The sequence below is a fragment of the Sturnus vulgaris genome, chromosome 2 (assembly GCF_052056855.1).
Source record: "Sturnus vulgaris isolate bStuVul1 chromosome 2, bStuVul1.hap1, whole genome shotgun sequence".
Lineage (NCBI taxonomy): Eukaryota > Metazoa > Chordata > Aves > Passeriformes > Sturnidae > Sturnus > Sturnus vulgaris.
In genome coordinates, this window is record NC_142244.1 from 110,504,560 (window position 1) to 110,522,803 (window position 18,244).

The window sequence follows — 18,244 nt, forward strand, 5'->3', positions numbered from 1 at the left end:
TTGTGCCTGCTCAGAAGCTACATTTCAGACTAGATTATAAGCTTGAATAATCCTTTTCTTGTAAGTACAGAAAGCTTTAACACAGATTTATGAATCACACCCTACACAACGATTAAATCCTAGAATCAAATAAACTTAATATGAAATAGATTCTTGGCTGACAAGATATATACAGAAAAATATAAAATATTAACCCAGAGAGTAGCAATAACTTAAAGATCCATAGCCCATGCATCAAAATAATATAAAATTCAGTTTTATGTTTAGAAAAAAGCCTATTCTAAGCTGCAAGGTGGAATTATTTTTCCATCAAAATAGTTGCTTTAGTGAAAACAGCAAACACAGGAATGACTTTAATCACAACAGTGCCCATCTTTCTTGCTCTTGCATACACCCTCTCATCCCATCCCTGGCAGAGCTGAACAAGAGATGAGTTACCAGTAGATATGAACGGGATCTTAAAACAGACCTTAAGACAGACACTTTGATGAATTTTACCTTAGAGATCTGAGCTGAATTTTTTAGTTTTGAATTGCAATTCAGTTGAAAAAAAGAAATAAATTTCTATCTTCCATTTTCATTTTTTTTTCAGAGGATTCATGTGTTCCTTTACCCAACCCTTGTGAGTTCTGTGTCTTATATCCAACTTAGTCAGTCTGGAACCTTCCCCCAGGTGAATTTGAATTGCACACATTACCTGTTATCATCTTCATCGATGAAGAGCATTTCCCTTAAAAATGACATTGGCTTAGATGATTTGAAGCTGATACGGCAAGTCAGTTCCTTCCTTGTGCCCTCTGATGAAAGAACAATATCCTGTCCCTTTGGGAACTGCACAGAAAAAGGGCAAGTCCTGGTACCATCTGGAAATTCAAGCTCAGGAAGTTGAACTCTAATTCGTGATGGCCTGTGTTAAACATAAATAGAAGGTGTTTGTGGTCACAGGATTGCAGTAATAAATTAATAGATTCACACATTCACAGCTGAATACAGAATAATAACTTTAGTTCTAAAATGTAAATCAAATGAAACTAATTAATAAAATTATTCCATCATTTAGATGCTACTCTGTTTTCTTTGTATGTATCTGAACATTTTATGCTGACCCACAATATCTGAACATCCAAATGAAATTTCTACTAACTGTGCTACAAAGGGCATAAAGAGTTTTCTGTAACTTAAAACTTTCATTAGTGTTCATTAAACTGCACTATTGCACAAATAAGTCTAAGCAAGTTGTAAAATAGAAATATTAAGGGGAAATTTGTGAAGATGCTCCAGTATGTAGTTACAGTCATAGGTTTCAGTTCTGCAATAAGAACAGCAGCCAGGCCCATGTGGATTCCCTTCAGTTTCAACCACTGAGCTACTGACAACAGACAAATCACTTGATAAATCAGCACAACTCAGACAAGATGAGACAATAATAACCTGAAGGTAATTTAATTAATTTACAACAAAAGGAAATCTTTGCTCCAATTCCAGTATTGAAATGATACCTATGATACATATAAATATGACTGCTCTTTGCTAAGTACAAACAGAAAAGTTGAATCTTAAAAATTGGAATAGTTGCAATACTAGGTTATAATGCATTATACAAAGATTACAAAAAGTCTCCCTTTTAAATTCAAATAACAGGACAAAGTGAATGATCCACAAACAAATAAAAAATATATAGATTTTTTTATTGTGACAAGTGGTAAGATTAAAACATGTCTGCTGTCCTTTTCAATAAAACCTCACATAGAAAGAAGGGGGGGGAAAAAAACTACCAAAAAACTGCAATCCCACCAACTGTTCAAGTAGCTAAACCTCAAACCAGTGGAGTACAAAAAATAAAATAACAAATAAGATTTAAAACCTTAGTATCTGACTAAATGCAATAAAAAATCCTGGTAAGTCTCTGCTTTTAGTATCTTTGCTATCCATAGTAATTTAATATTTCTGATATAAATTTAAAGAGTGAAGATATCAGAAGATAGACACTTCAAGAAGCAGGAATGTTTAAGCACAGGCTTGTTGAATATTCAACAATATTAATTACATTAATTTTCTCTTAAATATACAGATTCTTCTGCTGAGCAGAAAATTAATACTAACCTTCACAAACAAATATTAATTCCCTTTTTCAGAAGTGAAAGAAACAAAGAATTATTCAGGATTCCTGTAATAAATTCACTTTGAGGTTTTTACCTTATAAAATCCTGTGGGATGATGGTGACGACTGCTTCAGTTTCCACATCCAGAGGAACTGGCATCAGCATTAAAAAGGGGGGATGAAAACCTATTTTTGGCAGCCTCAGTGTGCCAGACAATGTTAGCAAGTATTGTAATGGATTATCATTTACATACAAGGATATTTCAGATGTATATGTCCCAGGACAAGCTGCTGAAAAGGTTTAAAAAAATATATGTTACCATAAATACAGGAATGTAAAAGAGCGATAGTAAGAGTTTTGGGGTTGGAATTTTTGTTTGTTATTATTTTTTTTTTAATTTAGTACTGCTTTCTTTCTCAAAATATAGCTTAACATAACATAAATATTGTATCACAAGAGTATTTATTAAGAAATCTCAGAACACTTGCCTGTAGCAAACCAGAAATTCACAGATTTTTAACTTGTCAGAATTTTTTCTGAGTTCTAACTGCAATAAATGAGTTTATTGCATTAATATATATGAAAATGGCAAACTGAAAACCAGCTCTAATGGGAATCTGCTGCACTATTTGCAACATCTGTCTACTTCAATTTTAAATATAAATCAGCTTTAGGAGACAATACTGCTGAGAAGGCTAAAAGGATGCTGCCTCTAGGTTTTGATGCAACTGGAAAACATCTTACTCTGGCACTTTGCCCTTTCATGAAGGAAAGATGAGAAAGCACCAGAAAAGAGTCATGGAGATGAATGAAGAGCCAAACAGGTTCTTCCTTACAAGCTTGTAAGAAAGGATGTTCTATACCAGCTCCTCCCATGTATGAGCCTGTCCTTTAACTATTTCTGGTGTCCTCTCTTCATCCATGTGTATGACAAGGTAAAGTGAAATGGCATATCCAATAAATACCATAGGGATGGAATACAATGAAGGAAGAAAAGCACAGGAGCATGTATCAGTACCAAAGAATGTGCAACTGTCACTAACTCACATTTTTAAACATTTGTATTAACCATGGTCTCAAACTTAGACAATAGTAGTTTTAAGCTTTTCTCATACAAATTTTCCATCTACATTTTCCATGCCCTAGAATCCCTGGCTCACCCAAAGAGCAGAACAGACAGTGCCTACCCTGAATCACTGATCATTCTGTGTGTGGATCCACACATTTATCAACACTAAAATTCAGTGTAGTATGTACACCAATAAATTATTGCTTATGTCAGAAAAACTAGGACAATGCAATACCATGATCATTTTAAAGAGACACAAAGATTAAAAAAAAAGTGAATTCTGCCATTTATTAAGATTTGCTCATTAGTTTGGAATGCCTAGCACCAGTGTTTTCAGGATATTTCATGTTAAATAAATTACTTAGAAATTAATGAGAATTATGCCCTGAACTGACAGCTGAAGTCATGAATTTATTCTGCTTTTCACACTTTTCATGACCACTGTCAAAGCCTGGGCTGTTGTTACCATTCTGATATACCACCATTCATTTCTAGTCCAGTAGATGTGAACATTTTCCTCAGCGATATTTGATGGTACTTAACAATTTGTCAATCTAAATCTTCCAAGGGCTAAAAAAATCTGTAGAATTATATGGGAAATATTTTCTCTTCTCCAGAAATATTAACTCTATAATACATTTTCAGAGTTTATGAGAAAACAGGAAAAACACCCTCTGCTCCTCTCACCCTCTTAAGTTTGTATTATATGGTTATGCAGTTCCTACATTTGTCTCCCAAAAGTATATTTTTAGTTTAGTTGCCTTGGACCTTATGATAATTCAGGTGTTGCATCTACATCCCTTCAACATTAATAGGTACCATTGAGCAATCTGCATACAGTGAAATACAGACTTCAAAGCAGAAAAGCCACAGATAGCTAGAACTTACAAGTGTCCCACCAAAAAAAAACAAATCGAAAGTGAACAAATAATTTCTTCACAGAATTTTTTAAAAGTCACAGCTAGTTAATATCTTGCTGTTGCAGGAAAAAAATATTTTAAAAAACACAATCAAAGTATCAAAGGTGTCATTTGTGCCCATTACACAATCACCACGTCTTCCAACGTCTCTGAACTCCCAGTAAGGGAACCTAAGAGCACAAATTCCTTGTAACTTCCTTTGCTGCAGATAATTTTTTTCATATCACAATTAGATATAATGAAAAGTTTTTTAGACCGTTAATTACATTATTATTATTATTATTAAATTATACTATTAAACAGCAGAAGAGCATCACATGAATATGTCTTCAATTCTTGACAATCTCTATTTTTAGAATACTTTTTTAACGGTAGCATGATTTTACCACCAACATAAGCTCTCTCAATGTTTAATTAAACATTGCAGTTTATTATAACATTTTGTACTCTATCATAATATCTACTGCAGCATATTTAAATAAATTACCCTAATGCACACTCAAAGTCCATTTAAAGGTTTGTTCAGCCATACAGCACAAGCCTATGAAAGTGATTAGCACCCCATGTTCATTAACTAGGTCTCCTGTGTGGGTTTTGATGTATCTAATGCTCTCTTATAAGAGAGAGTAATGATATGTACTGAAGGTACAGCACAAGTAGGCTATAAATCATGGGAAAATACTTAGAACATTGAATTAAGGGTAATTATCTTTACAGTTATATATGAATTTCTGTAAATAAAAGATATGGGAACACAGCAAAAATAAAGATAACTTCAAATTACAGTAATTTATCAGTCATACTTATGTATATGTATATTTATGTATGCATTTACACATACAATTTATCCAGCAATTCAAAATATTGGCTTTTATTTTATGCTGTTCTCTGCTTCACAGTCTGCAACACATAAGTAACTCCAAGCAACAATTGTAATTAAACACTGCTCTTGCATATTCATAATATTTACAGAACAATATTTAATGAAGTCTTCTCAATTTATCATACAGACTCATGACAAGAATCTTATATGTCTATTTTTCTTTATTTATATTAAATTGCTTCCAGTGCTCAATTGAGGTAATAGATTTCAGTGCTATGATAAAGAATAACAGCAACATCTGTCTTTAGGACAGGAATGCTCCCTTGCTGACTCAGCATCAGATCCAACTGACACAACAACTTTTCTTCCCCTTGACAGTGCTGCAGCCCCAAAAGTCCTGCACTGAAACTGTCAGCAGGACGGGGTTCTGTGGGCATCAGCTGCATTGCTGGTGAGGTTTATCAGCTCACATACAGTATTACACCCTATGAATCTTGTGTATCACTCTCTACTCTAAACACCTGGCTGGGAAAAAAAGCAGAATCCTAATTTTCCTATTATTCTCTTCCTTTTCTGGAGTTATGTGGTTGATTATGATCTTCCTTCATTCTCCCAAGTTTTGTTAAAAATCTATTTTACATATTTTTCTTAGGGATTGGTTGCTTGACCAGTCTACTCCAGAAATACCATAGATAAATGATTTTATATCTTATTGAGTCAGGAAATTTCTATTCTTATCTAAATTAGGACTATTTAAAGAAAAGTTCAAGAGCATTCCAAGTACCCTTGGAAAGCTTTACTACCTAAGTCAGTCAACCTAAAAGCACCTGAAGTAGCAGCACTGAAAATGATACACCTATCCCAGCCCTTAATTCCTTATGTGTGAAAAACCTGATGCTTTCTGTGTGCAAAGCAGACTTTTTAAACAATGCATTTTCAAAACCAGTGATTCCATGCTTTTTGTTAGGTCTGCAGCTGTCTTATTCTCATAACCAAAAAAACCTTTAGTTGATCAAAATTAGTACTAGTATTGATTCATCATAAAAACCCATTTAAACATATTTAGGCAAATGGCCAATCTATAGAAGAATTCATAAAATTACTTACGAGGGCAGAACAACACAGTAATACTGACTTCTTCTTCTTTATCAAGATATCCACGCTTCAGACTAAATCTGAAAATACCATCTTCCATATTTTTGTCTCCACCAAAATTCAATTTCCACATCACACGTTCTTTTGAGAGAGACTTCAGGACAAGGGTCTGGAAATATTTTCAGAAAAGGAGTGATGTTGAAAGAGGGAAAGCAGCAAACACCGTGATACTTTTCACATTGCTGTCTCCTAAGCATTCTTTATGCAAACACACCAGAGGGAAAGCAAGATAGCACTAAAAACCACTAGGAAGTGAAGAACTCAGTTTATTGTATTTGTGGGGTGAAAAGGTGAGTATGTCTATCTGCACGGACTAGATGCTTTCCAGTCACTCACCACATTCACAAAGAGAATACTTTCTTTCCATAATGGAAAAACCTCATTTAAGTGAGGTAAACAGATCAAAGCATCACAGTGGAAGTGCTTAGCCAAACAGAACTGAGGACTTACTCCTCGTAAAAATGAAGCACAGCAAGCACTGAACACATTACTCAAATCTACACTTAGAGGTGGAGATGTTGAAACTGAAAGTTTAGAATAGATTTTCAAAACCCACTCTTTCAATTCAATAAGATGACAGCGGAAACAAAAAAATATAATTAAATTCCTTTATCTCAGAGTTACTCTCTCAGCTTTTGAAATATGCCTAGCTAAGAAAATGTCTTGACTTGGTATTATCATTGTTTCCTGAATGCACTTGAAATAGCATTTCAAGTGTTTCCATTATTGCCAAAAACATTTTTTTCTAATTTCTAACCAAAGCCAAGGAATTAGAACCAGTAACTTACATTAAATTATGTTTTGCATTCATACAAATTACCCATGTTGCAAATATATTTAGAGGCTTTTTCCCTATTAAGCCGTAAGTCATGAAAAGGAGTTTTTTAGGAGAGTGTCAGTTGGCACAGTCAGTACCATACAAGGCACTGGCACAGCAGTTTCACTGGGTGGCCCATCATAGCACAAATCAGTTGCATCCTGGCACCATCACTGCCTCATTTACTGGTACAGGCAAATGCAGAAAATCTTCAGAATTATTCTATTCATATCCATTTCTTATACAATTCCTGGTCAATTTCTCAGAGTGCTCACATTTTCATATTGTCAGAGTTAGCACAAGCCCAATTTCAGATTTTGGGGAAAATTTATCATGATTAAAAGACAAACAGGAAATCGAAAACTGAACAAAATTACAATGACAATGTCATTACCTGAGAGCTCATACTCCCATCAGCAGTATTGGAACTCATGTTACTCAAATGTTGTTCAAATTTAAATTCCATTGAGGAGAACCCCAATACTGGTTCAGTTGCTATTGAAAAAAAAATGTAAATGTTTATACGGCATCACTTAACAAATATTTTCTCAAAGTACTTTCATAAAATCATTTTTTCTGTACATGTTTAAGAAAAATGTTTCTCCCCTTTCTGTTGCTCCCATACTATATACATGATTACTGTAATTTAACTTATGATTCTTTAGTCACATTAAAATTATTTAAATTTTATATCTACCAGACTTGTAGCACCTCTCCTTCATTCACAAGAGCCATATGAACTTCCTTCTGCAGATGAATGCACTTACATTTCTGATACTAATCATTACACAAGACTTGGAAAATTTTATATAAAACAGCATTTATCTTAATTTCATAGAGCTGCAACAAAGAAATCATCACAACATATTAAATTTTAAAGTGGGAATTTGAAAAAAACAGAGGTATATGTTCCCACAGGCTCATCTTCTTGGAAACAAGACTGGAAATGAACCTAGCAAGCACACAGGGTTCTTTTATTAAAATCTGCACATCTGCTCCATGCCCAGAGTTGATCAATTCTCTTCTCCCCCTAAAAAGCCCAAAGAATTTCCTAGTCACATATATCACATTATGTAAACAAGAATATTATCTGTATTTCTCTAAATCATTGGCATATAAAGTCTATAAAACGCATGTCAGCTCCCATGAGGCCATCACATTGATTGTACAAACTTTCCCTTTGTACCAGGCTTACATTAGACTTGTGTCTTTTCCAGTTACTTTTCTGTCCTGGTTTGTTCGAGGTTTTTCTCTTTCAGCTCTTTCTTACATGCAGATAAACTCTTTCCCAGGGAAAATTTTTATAAGTATTTAAGTAAGAGACCTGCTTTCCTTCCCAGGGGCTGAAACAGTCTACAAACTTTGTTTATTAAAAAAATCAAAAAACAGATTCCTGATGGATTGAAAACATATGGACTACACTGAAGTTAATAGACTGGGCTGACTACCCTAAATGTAAGTTTACCCTACATGTAAGTTCAGGGTGATTCTTTTCTCAGGGTGAACAACTCTGAGTATAAACAGCAATATAAGATATTGAGTGTCAACTACACTGTCCTGTTCAGTCTCAATCCCAGTCAACCACAAAAACTATCCCAGGAAAATAAAAATTGTAAGAGCAGAAAAATGTGCCATAAACATCCGGTGAGAGTTATGCATATTTGTCAAATCAAAACTTAGAACTTGCAAGATACATCTCTACTCAGTTTTACTTTTAATGTGACAATCTGAAATTATTTCATAACAGACATAGTTTTTAAGTCAGAATGTAAACAAATCATCAAGTTCATTTGTTAACAGTACAAATAATTTGCTATTTGCCTGCACCCATATGATTATCTGAAATACTGAGTGGTCAAGAAACTTATTTAGAATTTTCTGCCTCCTCCCAGACCATAAAGATTCCCAGTAAGAATTTAATTTCAATACTCAAATTTTAATAGAAACCACATTTTATTTTTTCAACTATTTCTTAGACTTGAAAGTATTATGTATTCACTTTTATATTGTTACTTTTTGTTGGTCAATATATGTACTTTGAAGAAATTCCACATAGCAGAAATACAAATTTGTGATAAAATTTAGATAAGATTGTCAATTATCCATGAGATTTAATGATTGCATCTATTCCACAGAGAAAGGGAAAGCAAAATAAACATTTTCTTTTTTCTTCACATCACTTAAATCACTTCTGCACTATAAATTTGTGACTTGGATTCCTATTTTTACTTAGAGATGTGTTTCCTAATAATCTCATATACAAATGTACATCCACCTTTATTCTATATGTTCTTCAATTAAGTATATTTTAGAAACATTTAATACAAATTTACTTTCATGACAGGATCTAAAGAAGGTCTCTCAGATTTCTTTGTTATTTTAAAAAATCTCAAAATACTTAAGTTAAAGTTACAGAGAAAAAAAAGGGAGAAAAAACCAAATATAGACAAATCCTAATAAGTTGGGAGTTGCTTTTACCCCACATTGCATATTTCATTGGCCAAGCCTTCTTCAATGCTCTCAATAGATTTCAACATTATACAAACATCATTCTAGGAAGACACTCAGTACTTCACTCCCATCTCAAATAAAAAGTGGTTATACATTAAAAACTGAGATTAGGAAAGCCAGTGTATTAAAATATTCACAATTTATAGATATGCATGATAGTAAGAATAAAATAGGAGACTACAGAGAAACACAAATTATTTCTGAGAAAAGCAGACAAGAATTATATAAGATCAATTTCTTTGCTGCAGGCAAATGGCCTGTAACTTTGGCTATTAACTATTTCTGACAAGCCAGATGGGATGAGGGGCCATGCAGAGGCATTTTAAAGGAATTTTAAATACAGCTAGAGATCCTAGTTTTGACAGAATTCTACAAAAGAGTATGGCTGACATTATACTTTTCCATTCTTTTCAGAGGAACTGCTGTATTTACTGGCATTTGCATGATGTAGTCTAGAAATACTAATAAAAGGATAGACACACAAAAACGTTTTGGTAAACTATTCTTATATAAATGGCAAATGGCAAACACAAAGAAAATACTTTATGTCATGATTAGGTATAGAAAGTTCAGCTTCAAGCACATTTAAAAACACGAATCAAAACATGAAAATTTTTCGAGTTTCCGAGAAACGTTCAAATCATAAAAACTAAAATTAAGTAGCCATTCTCTGCAAAGCAAAATGATCTCTCTGAATATACACATCCAGCAGGTCTTCAAGGCCCTGGTTTACCCACCACTGGCTTTGACTCTACAGAATGGAAGAGCCGGGGTCACCGGGAGTGCCTCATGCGTGGCAAGATCTGGAGGTGGGAGACTGGCCTGAGGAGTAGCAATTGGGAGAGTGAAGTCCCATACTGACATCTAAAGGGAAAAAAAATATTGTGGTCACTTTCCCAAAAACATCGTAGGTACCTTTTGAACCATGTGAGTGGCTTGCTGTTTTGACAGAACTATTGCAATTTTGGACTTCCTCGTGATATTAACAGAATGTTCATTTATTGGAACTCAGAATCAGTTCTCCAAGTAACCAGTGCCCAGGTATTTTTTTCCCCATTAAGGAAAAGCTTTATGACCAAAAGTATCACGGGTAGCAGCAGAGCTACAGTCAAGGCTTTTGGTAAATCCCAGTGTTGTGTTCCACTCCTGCCACTCTCATGAGTGAAAAAAGATTGGAGCCATGGCCCAAATGCAGCTCATGTGAGCAAAAAGGAGAGAAAACAAAGTTACATCAGTTATGGAAGCCTTTCTCAAAGGCTGAAGAGCAAAAGTCAACCATTACACTACAACCAGCACAAACAAAACGGGCTCTGAGATCAAGGGTGGAATATGAGTCAAAATTGAGAAACCTTGGGGAAAAAATGAGTCTTAAAACCTTTGTCATGAAATGCCACTGAATTCTAGGAGACTAAATTCCAGTGATTGTGATCCTCATTTTATCTGTGTTATCACATTCCCAAATGGGGTTTGGAACTTAAAAAATGGCATGTTTTGTACAGAATCCCTTTTTTGACAGACTGCATCAGAAAAGCCAAATTTATTTCAAAAAGCACTTTCAAAGAGGTATTTCTTGCCTCTTGCTCTGTCTTTCCAAGGACCAACACACTAAGGTAGTATGTTCCTCAGACAAAAGGTATGGATAACCTTAAGAAATGCAATAGAAAAAAAAAAAAACCAAAACTTCTGCACTAAAACCACTGTTAGAGTCCTTCAAATCCTGTTTTCACCTTGAAGGCCACTGAAATCTTAGAAAGGAATTAAACCTATAAAATCTTCACGCTGCTTAGAGAAAAGCAATAAAAACAGCTATATAAAGATGTTATGAATCGTTTAAAAGCTTTCAAAACCTGCAGAAAATAGTGCATCATACTTCACTTTCACATCTGTGGCAGCAAGCAGAATATATAAATGACAGGAAAGAAAACCAAAATTGTCCTAAGCCAGGGCATGAGGCACATGTCCATCTGTAACACCTACTGAGAAGCAAGCACACAGCCCTGGGAGTGTTTGGTGTTCCAGCAGGGTCTGTGACACAAAATTACACACTCCTGGAGGGGGAGGTTTGTGCTGAGCCTTGTGGAACGTTTTGTCTTTTGTCCTTAGCTCAAAGAAAATATGGAATGAGGGCAAGTTTTGCAGCAAGATTACCAGAGTCCCTTGTTTCATATTGATATTTCAAATCTAATAATGATTAGATTTTATAATATATAACTGGCTTTTCAAAATTGACACTTAATATTTTAGTAACTAAAGTTCAAGATATGTCAAAAAAAAATTGAGTAAAAATATCCTGCTTTGAATTATATATGCTTCTATTTTTAGTACCTCAAGTCACCCACATAAAAACCTCATGAAGTTATGTCTTCAAAATACATTCCTGTAACAAAACTAAATTCTTTTACATTTGGTGATATTAAAATGTTTAGTCTAGTGTAGATTTCATGACACCACTGGCTGTGCACAGGAGTGCAGTCTAGCACTGCAATTGTTATTCATCAATGCTGGTATGTTTAGGCCAGACAGCAAAAGATGGAATCCCTTCATCCCTCTCCCAAAGCAGAAAATCAAAACTTGTTTTTCATCCCAACTATCAGGAAAATTTGGTTTTGTCTTACTATACAACAAGGGGTTTATTTTCTAAGAACTGGCAAACAAAAGCAAATATGTGAAAGACTCAATTCACTACATGTAGATCATGATATTCACTGAAAACCTGCTTTTGTTATGAAGTACAATGGCACAAATTCAGGGCCAGCATAACTCATAGGAATGTATTTATATAATTGAGAACAAATCATAGATCTTTTCTTTTATTCATACATTAACTACACATTATGTAAACTACATTACATGAAAAAGCCTTTAAAAATTCTATGTAAGTAGAAATCAGATTATAATTCATACACATATTGCTGAAACAGAATTAAAAATTCATTTCAGTTATTAGGACTTCACTTTGCAAGTAGAATCATTATGTTTCTTTCTATAAATATTAACAAAACTCTTTATGATTAATTTTTCATTTTTCAAACTCCACAATAGAAAATTCCCTCTTCTGCAAGATTACATACTTTAAAAAAGTAATTACAATATTTTTAAAATAAATCCTTAGACTATTACTGGACTTATCCTTGCTTTCTAGATAATTTATGAATACTTAATAGCTACTTGTCCATTGAGGTATTTTCCTGAAGCTGCATTTAACTTCTCACTCCAGAGAATGCAGGAAGGGCTGGAAGGAAGCAGCCTAGAGAGAGTTTTTTCACAAACCCTTCCGTTTGTTAATATCATTATAAGAAAGATTTTTCCTGTCCTGATGTACATTTATTATGCATGTTGGTTGGAAAGGAGGCATCATCTACAAATTGAGTCTTAGAATTAAGATATTTCAAAAGAAGTTTTAAAAAGACAGGTGAGACAAATGAGTTTTTTGTCATGTGTTCACAGGGAACACCTCCAAAGCACGCCAGAAAATGGATGTTTGCTCAGGCTACCACCAGAAGTTAACAACTCTTTAAATAAAAATAACATTATTGCAAAGTTTTATTCAGATTATTAAAATAATTTCTTTCTTTTTGTTGTGGGGTTTTTTTTTGTGTTTTTCTTGCTAGAATTAATAAACAAATAGAAGCTGTTGGTTATAAAGAATCTGTCAGATTAAGAAAGCTATGGTACCAAAACTCATTTGGATTTATGAATTAAGTTTGATATGAACAATTTGATAGCTCTGAGCTCAACACTGGGGAGCAAACATAGCTGAATGGCTTCCTGCCTTGGCCCTAAAAACCTGGTATAAGACAACAAACAAAAGTTGGAAAAACTACCCCAAACATTACAAGTAAAATGGTTTTTTACATAAAATTCATGGATCAAAATAAATAGAAGCATAGCTGTCAGTTGGCAATCTGAAAGTACAAAAAAAGTATTGTTATTTTCAAAATAACCTTAAACTTTCTTTATTTATATCTCTAATACACAAATTTAGCCGGGATACAAGGAGACAAAATGTAGTGTACATTAGAAAAATCAGTTTGATTCAAATTTAAACCTAACTGCAAAACCGAGGGTTCAAGTCCTGCAACTGAATCCAATACACTCTCCCAGCCTTCCCTCAAATTTAACATGAGTTTTCCTTCAGATATACTGAAATCTTTCATTCCCCCTGGTTTATATCACAGAAAAGCAGCTTCCACAATGAAAAATGTAACTGCTATTCAAAGCCATCATTCAAAGCACTGCAATAAAATTAAATCTTTCTTTTGTATATGGTCAGAGATGATGCAACAATACCCTGTAATTCCACAGCTGCAGATTTTCCACAGAATTCACCTCTTACATGACAAATGGATTCTTTCATTAAGAAAAGAAAAAAGTCATTTAAAAGGACAAAAAAACCCCCACCAAAACACCTGTCCCTTCCCTACAAGCTTAAGCAATAAACTCTGACAGGTGTGACTTGTTCTACTCATCTCAATCAAAGGCACTCAAAGGCTTCATTATTACACAGCTGTGTACATTTTGTCCTTTTTCCAAGAAGCTGGAATTTGTTATTTTCCAGCAGGTTTAAAAAAAAAAAAAAAAACAAAAAAACCAAAACACTAATTTTGAAGCACTATACTCCTGCACTATGCTTTGCATGCTTTCCCCAACAGACCCTGCAGGACCTCTGTGAGCAGGGGATCATCCTGCCTGGAGAAACAGAGATAGACAGATAAACAGATATAAATATATAGATACAGATGATATCAATACTGCTTTCGCTGACAGCTCTGACTTTGACAGCCACCAAACACTAAGGTTAAACTCTGCAGTGAGGTGCAGAGCCCTGTCACCTCTAACACCTTCAAAGACACTGGAATAACAGCAAGGCACAGCCACACTGTGTCTGAGCAATATCCCAGCCTTATCTATAATGCATGGACTCCATTTTCTCACTCAGAATACTGAAGGAACTAGCTCAACATTTTTTAAGGTTTCTTTTCTAAGCATGCCAAGACATTTAACCTCTAAGAGCATCTTTTGATGACCAATGTATTAATGCATATTATATTTTAGTGAGAATTGTAGCAGCTCTTCAAAGTTCCAATATATGTACTACATTTGTTGATCTGAAGGGTTTTTTAGCAGAATTCAAGACTGCATTCAAGACTAAATTACTTGGAACCCTACATTAATAATTCATGTAGCTTTAATAAATTTTTTAAGTACATTAAAATAATCTCATGCTTTTTTATGTTTTTAGCAGTGCTCCTGAATTATTTTTACTTTTCCTTAGCCCTAGTACCCACTTGTTAAAGAAAACATCAGAATAGTGGGGGTTTGTTGGTTTATAAGGTAGTGTTGTAGTCAGTAATGACTACAACAGCAGGAAGCTCTAGTAAAACCAGAAGGCAGACAGAAAAGAATGTGACCTGATGAGATACAGAAGGTTTGTAGCAGCTGGGAGGTAAGCTGGGGAAGAGCAGTTGTCAAAAAAACAGAGATGAGATCAGAGAAACAGCTGTTCAAGAGCAGAGAGGCAGGAAATAAAACTTGCAACAGTGAAACTTGAATAGGGGAAGATCAACACACAGAGATTAGAGGTTTGGGGATTTTTTCAAAACTGGAAAACCAGGAAATATATCTGGTGAGAAAATGGAGACTATGGATGAGATAGAATAATAAAGAGCTTAGATCCAAAGGAAAATGTTTTAAGAATCAGTAACTACTGAAAGTTTCTGATCACAGTAAGAGATGCTGGTACCTCAACCACTTTCTTAACAGAACAATGTTTTTAATTAGTATTCTACACTGCAGGAGTTAAATGAAAGAAAAGCTACAGCATCCTGGGGCTACATATACTTCCAGATGCTGCCTGTAGTAATTCCACACCGGGTAACTTCATTTAACATTAGTCAGTGCTCTTGTGACAGTGCTGCACCAGCCCAGAGGTGCTCACCTGGGCTGGGAGCTGTGAGGGTCCTTGGCCATGTCTTGTCCAGCACTGAGCTGCTCCTGGCAGCCAGGAACACACTGGAAGCACAAGGGCACCACTGGCTGCACCAGCTTACCCAGCACCAGGGCAAAGGGAGACAGAAGGACTCTGAGCACACAGGGAGAAGGGAAACTGAAGTAAAAGCATTTAATTAAAGCAACACTTATTGGTTGGCTATGAAGGGCCCCAAGAAAATTTCCTTTTTGAAGTTTTTATTTCCTTATTTCTGAAGGAAGTTACTTCTGTTTGCCAAAAATTATTCTTAAGACTTGAAAAACACTTAGACCCAGAATTTGAAAATTGAAAAAAAAATCTGTAATTAATAGGTGCAATATTCTACAGCCTTTTTTGTTTGTTCTGGTTTTTAAGGGTTGTTTGTGGTTGGGTTTTTTTGGTTTTTTTTTTTTTTTTTGCAAGAACAGTCACAAAACTGATCCCATCAAATGTAAAAATTGTTTTTCCAAATTTATAACACAATTAAAGCAGACTTCCTACTGGCATAACCTTATCTTCACTTAAGCCAATGTACATCAGTCTGAAACGACACTTGGACATACACAGCAATAATGAACAGCAATCCTGAACATCATGTTCAGGTGACAAGATAAACACAGAGATCAAGCTACTATATCAGTCTTCTTCAGAAATATTAATTTTGTTAGTCGCTTCAATTTACAGCATTGTCAGTAGCAACATTTCTACTTTTATTCTATCCTGCAACTTGATAAGGAAAGGAAATAGGAATAGAGCTCAAATGTCACAATGGGAAGTGGAGTTCTTCTTTCTTTCCAAGTGGCATTGTCCCACTTCTTTCTTTAAACGTGGCATCCCACATGGGAAAAGTGTATAGCTGAAGTGTTATCATCCCTGATTAGAATAACTATTTTACTTGCTTTATTAATATTATTCTTATTGGTATAGTAAATCTCAGCTCTTACTTCTTGTTCAGCTTGTGGCCTGCAATGACATACACACAGATTGCTCCAAGAGCATTATCTGCTCCTGTATTCCCATTACTGACCCTTCCTACTTAAAGGAAAACCCCAGTATTTTCCTTTGCTGAGTTTCCACAGTTTGATTATAGGTCACTCATGATATTCTCTATCATTTTGATAGAGTACCATTTTGATAGGTACCATTTTGCATACAATTACATGCTCTCCTGACACTGTATCCAGTCTAATTCTGCTATCTTGCTTATGAGTGTTGTATTAGAAGCATCAAGATATTTAAAAATATATAAAAACGATTCATTTTCCCTAAAGTCAAGGCCTGCCATACCACAAAAGGAATTTTTTATAAATCTATTGACTCATATTCTGTCAGGAAAAATCATTTCAGAGTAGTGTATGTGCTATAAACTCACTCCATGTATACACACAAGAAATCACATTATCAGACACAGCCTATAATATACAAGTATTATTTGAATGATGCTTTGAACAAAGAAATTCCGTTTTATACTGCTGGGTAGGCAGGAGTGGGAGGTGGGTGGTGGTGGAAAAACAATACTCCTGACTCTTTCAAGATGCATAATATCTGTTATTCATTTTGAAGGTAAAAGTGCAGATAATGCAATGGGTTTATATGCTGTAGAAGTGATCTCCCGCTGCTTGATCTGAAACTGGTTGATGGTATCATACACTAAGTTTTCTTGCAGTTCACTGTTCTCCAAACTTGTGGAAACCCCAAACCTTCAATTTCCAAAGCATTTTTCAATGGGGTTAATGTAAAATTCACTTGAGCATCCCTCTATTGACAGTTACTGCCAATAAAATGCTAATTTTCAGATGTAAAAGTAACTTAAAGTCTCATATCTTCAATTTTTTCCACTCAAATAGCTCAACCAGAAAGCAACTTTGCCAATCTTTATGACACATAAAACTCATCTACATTTGCAGTTTCTTGGTCATCTGGAAATTCAGGTGAGAACAGCTGCAAAAAGAAGGTGGCTGCTGGTTTGTTGAATGATTTCATGAGCATGGAACGGCATTTCAGTATAAGTTTACCTCATTTTTAATTTTAATGTGTTTTCTTTGTGTATGCAAACACTTACAGTCATTTGCACAGACTAAAATGTTTATTTAAAGTCTCTATTCTCCACCACAGAAATATCGCAGAGCATGATTGTAATTAACTTAATCACCACTGTTCCATACACCTACCTTTTGTGGTTTAAATGTCAAGAAGCATTTCACAGACGACATTTCCTTTAAGTAAACTGAATACAAATAGGGCTTTGAACGAGAATGGTCAACCACTGCCAAACAAAATTCAGAATCAAATTACAGATGCTATTGCATGAAACAGCAACTTTATAATCGCTGCAGTATTTCAAAGTGATTTCCAGTATCAACTATCTACATATTTGCATGGGAAGCACTTCTAACAAATTTACAGTGGAATATAGTATCTCCCATAAGGATTCTGAAGGTAATTTTGGGCAGTATTATTCACCAGCAATTTTCATGGAAGTTATTAATTTGGAAAAACACGATATTTCAGACAAAAAAAACCCCCGAAACAACATTGTCCTTTACTTTTGAATAAAAAGTGTTAAGCTAAAATAATTAATTACATAATAAATTAATACCACAGAGATAAAAATAGTTGGCTGAAACTTGTTTTGTTTAAATTACTTTTAGGCATAATCTACATTTCCAATAAGGCTTGCTTCATTTCTCAGATTTCCATGTTCAATTTTAAGGTACTGGCAGAAGAACAGGTTTCCAGGAAAGGTAATATTCCTCCAAAATCAGTATCCATCATGGAACACCATCCATGGAATATTCATCCAGTATTCACCATTTCAGTACTGAACCTGACTGGATGCCACAGGATGGGTTTCAAGCACAAACTCTGATCCAAAGATC

The 18,244-nt window shown here is 34.6% G+C and overlaps 1 protein-coding gene across 1 annotated transcript in view; it reads right to left on the reverse strand.

Moving 5' to 3' along the window:
* The window catches only part of CFAP47 (cilia and flagella associated protein 47), a gene marked incomplete at its 5' end in the record, with an annotated part of 257,080 nt that overhangs the window by 217,040 nt on the left and 21,796 nt on the right, over positions 1-18,244 (reverse strand). The window contains 6 exons of the mRNA XM_088159355.1: positions 698-907; positions 2,197-2,392; positions 6,022-6,178; positions 7,281-7,381; positions 10,135-10,261; positions 17,537-17,631. Of these exons, the coding sequence (XP_088015481.1) occupies positions 698-907; positions 2,197-2,392; positions 6,022-6,178; positions 7,281-7,381; positions 10,135-10,261; positions 17,537-17,631 (886 nt within the window). The remainder of the gene's footprint in view (positions 1-697; positions 908-2,196; positions 2,393-6,021; positions 6,179-7,280; positions 7,382-10,134; positions 10,262-17,536; positions 17,632-18,244) is intronic.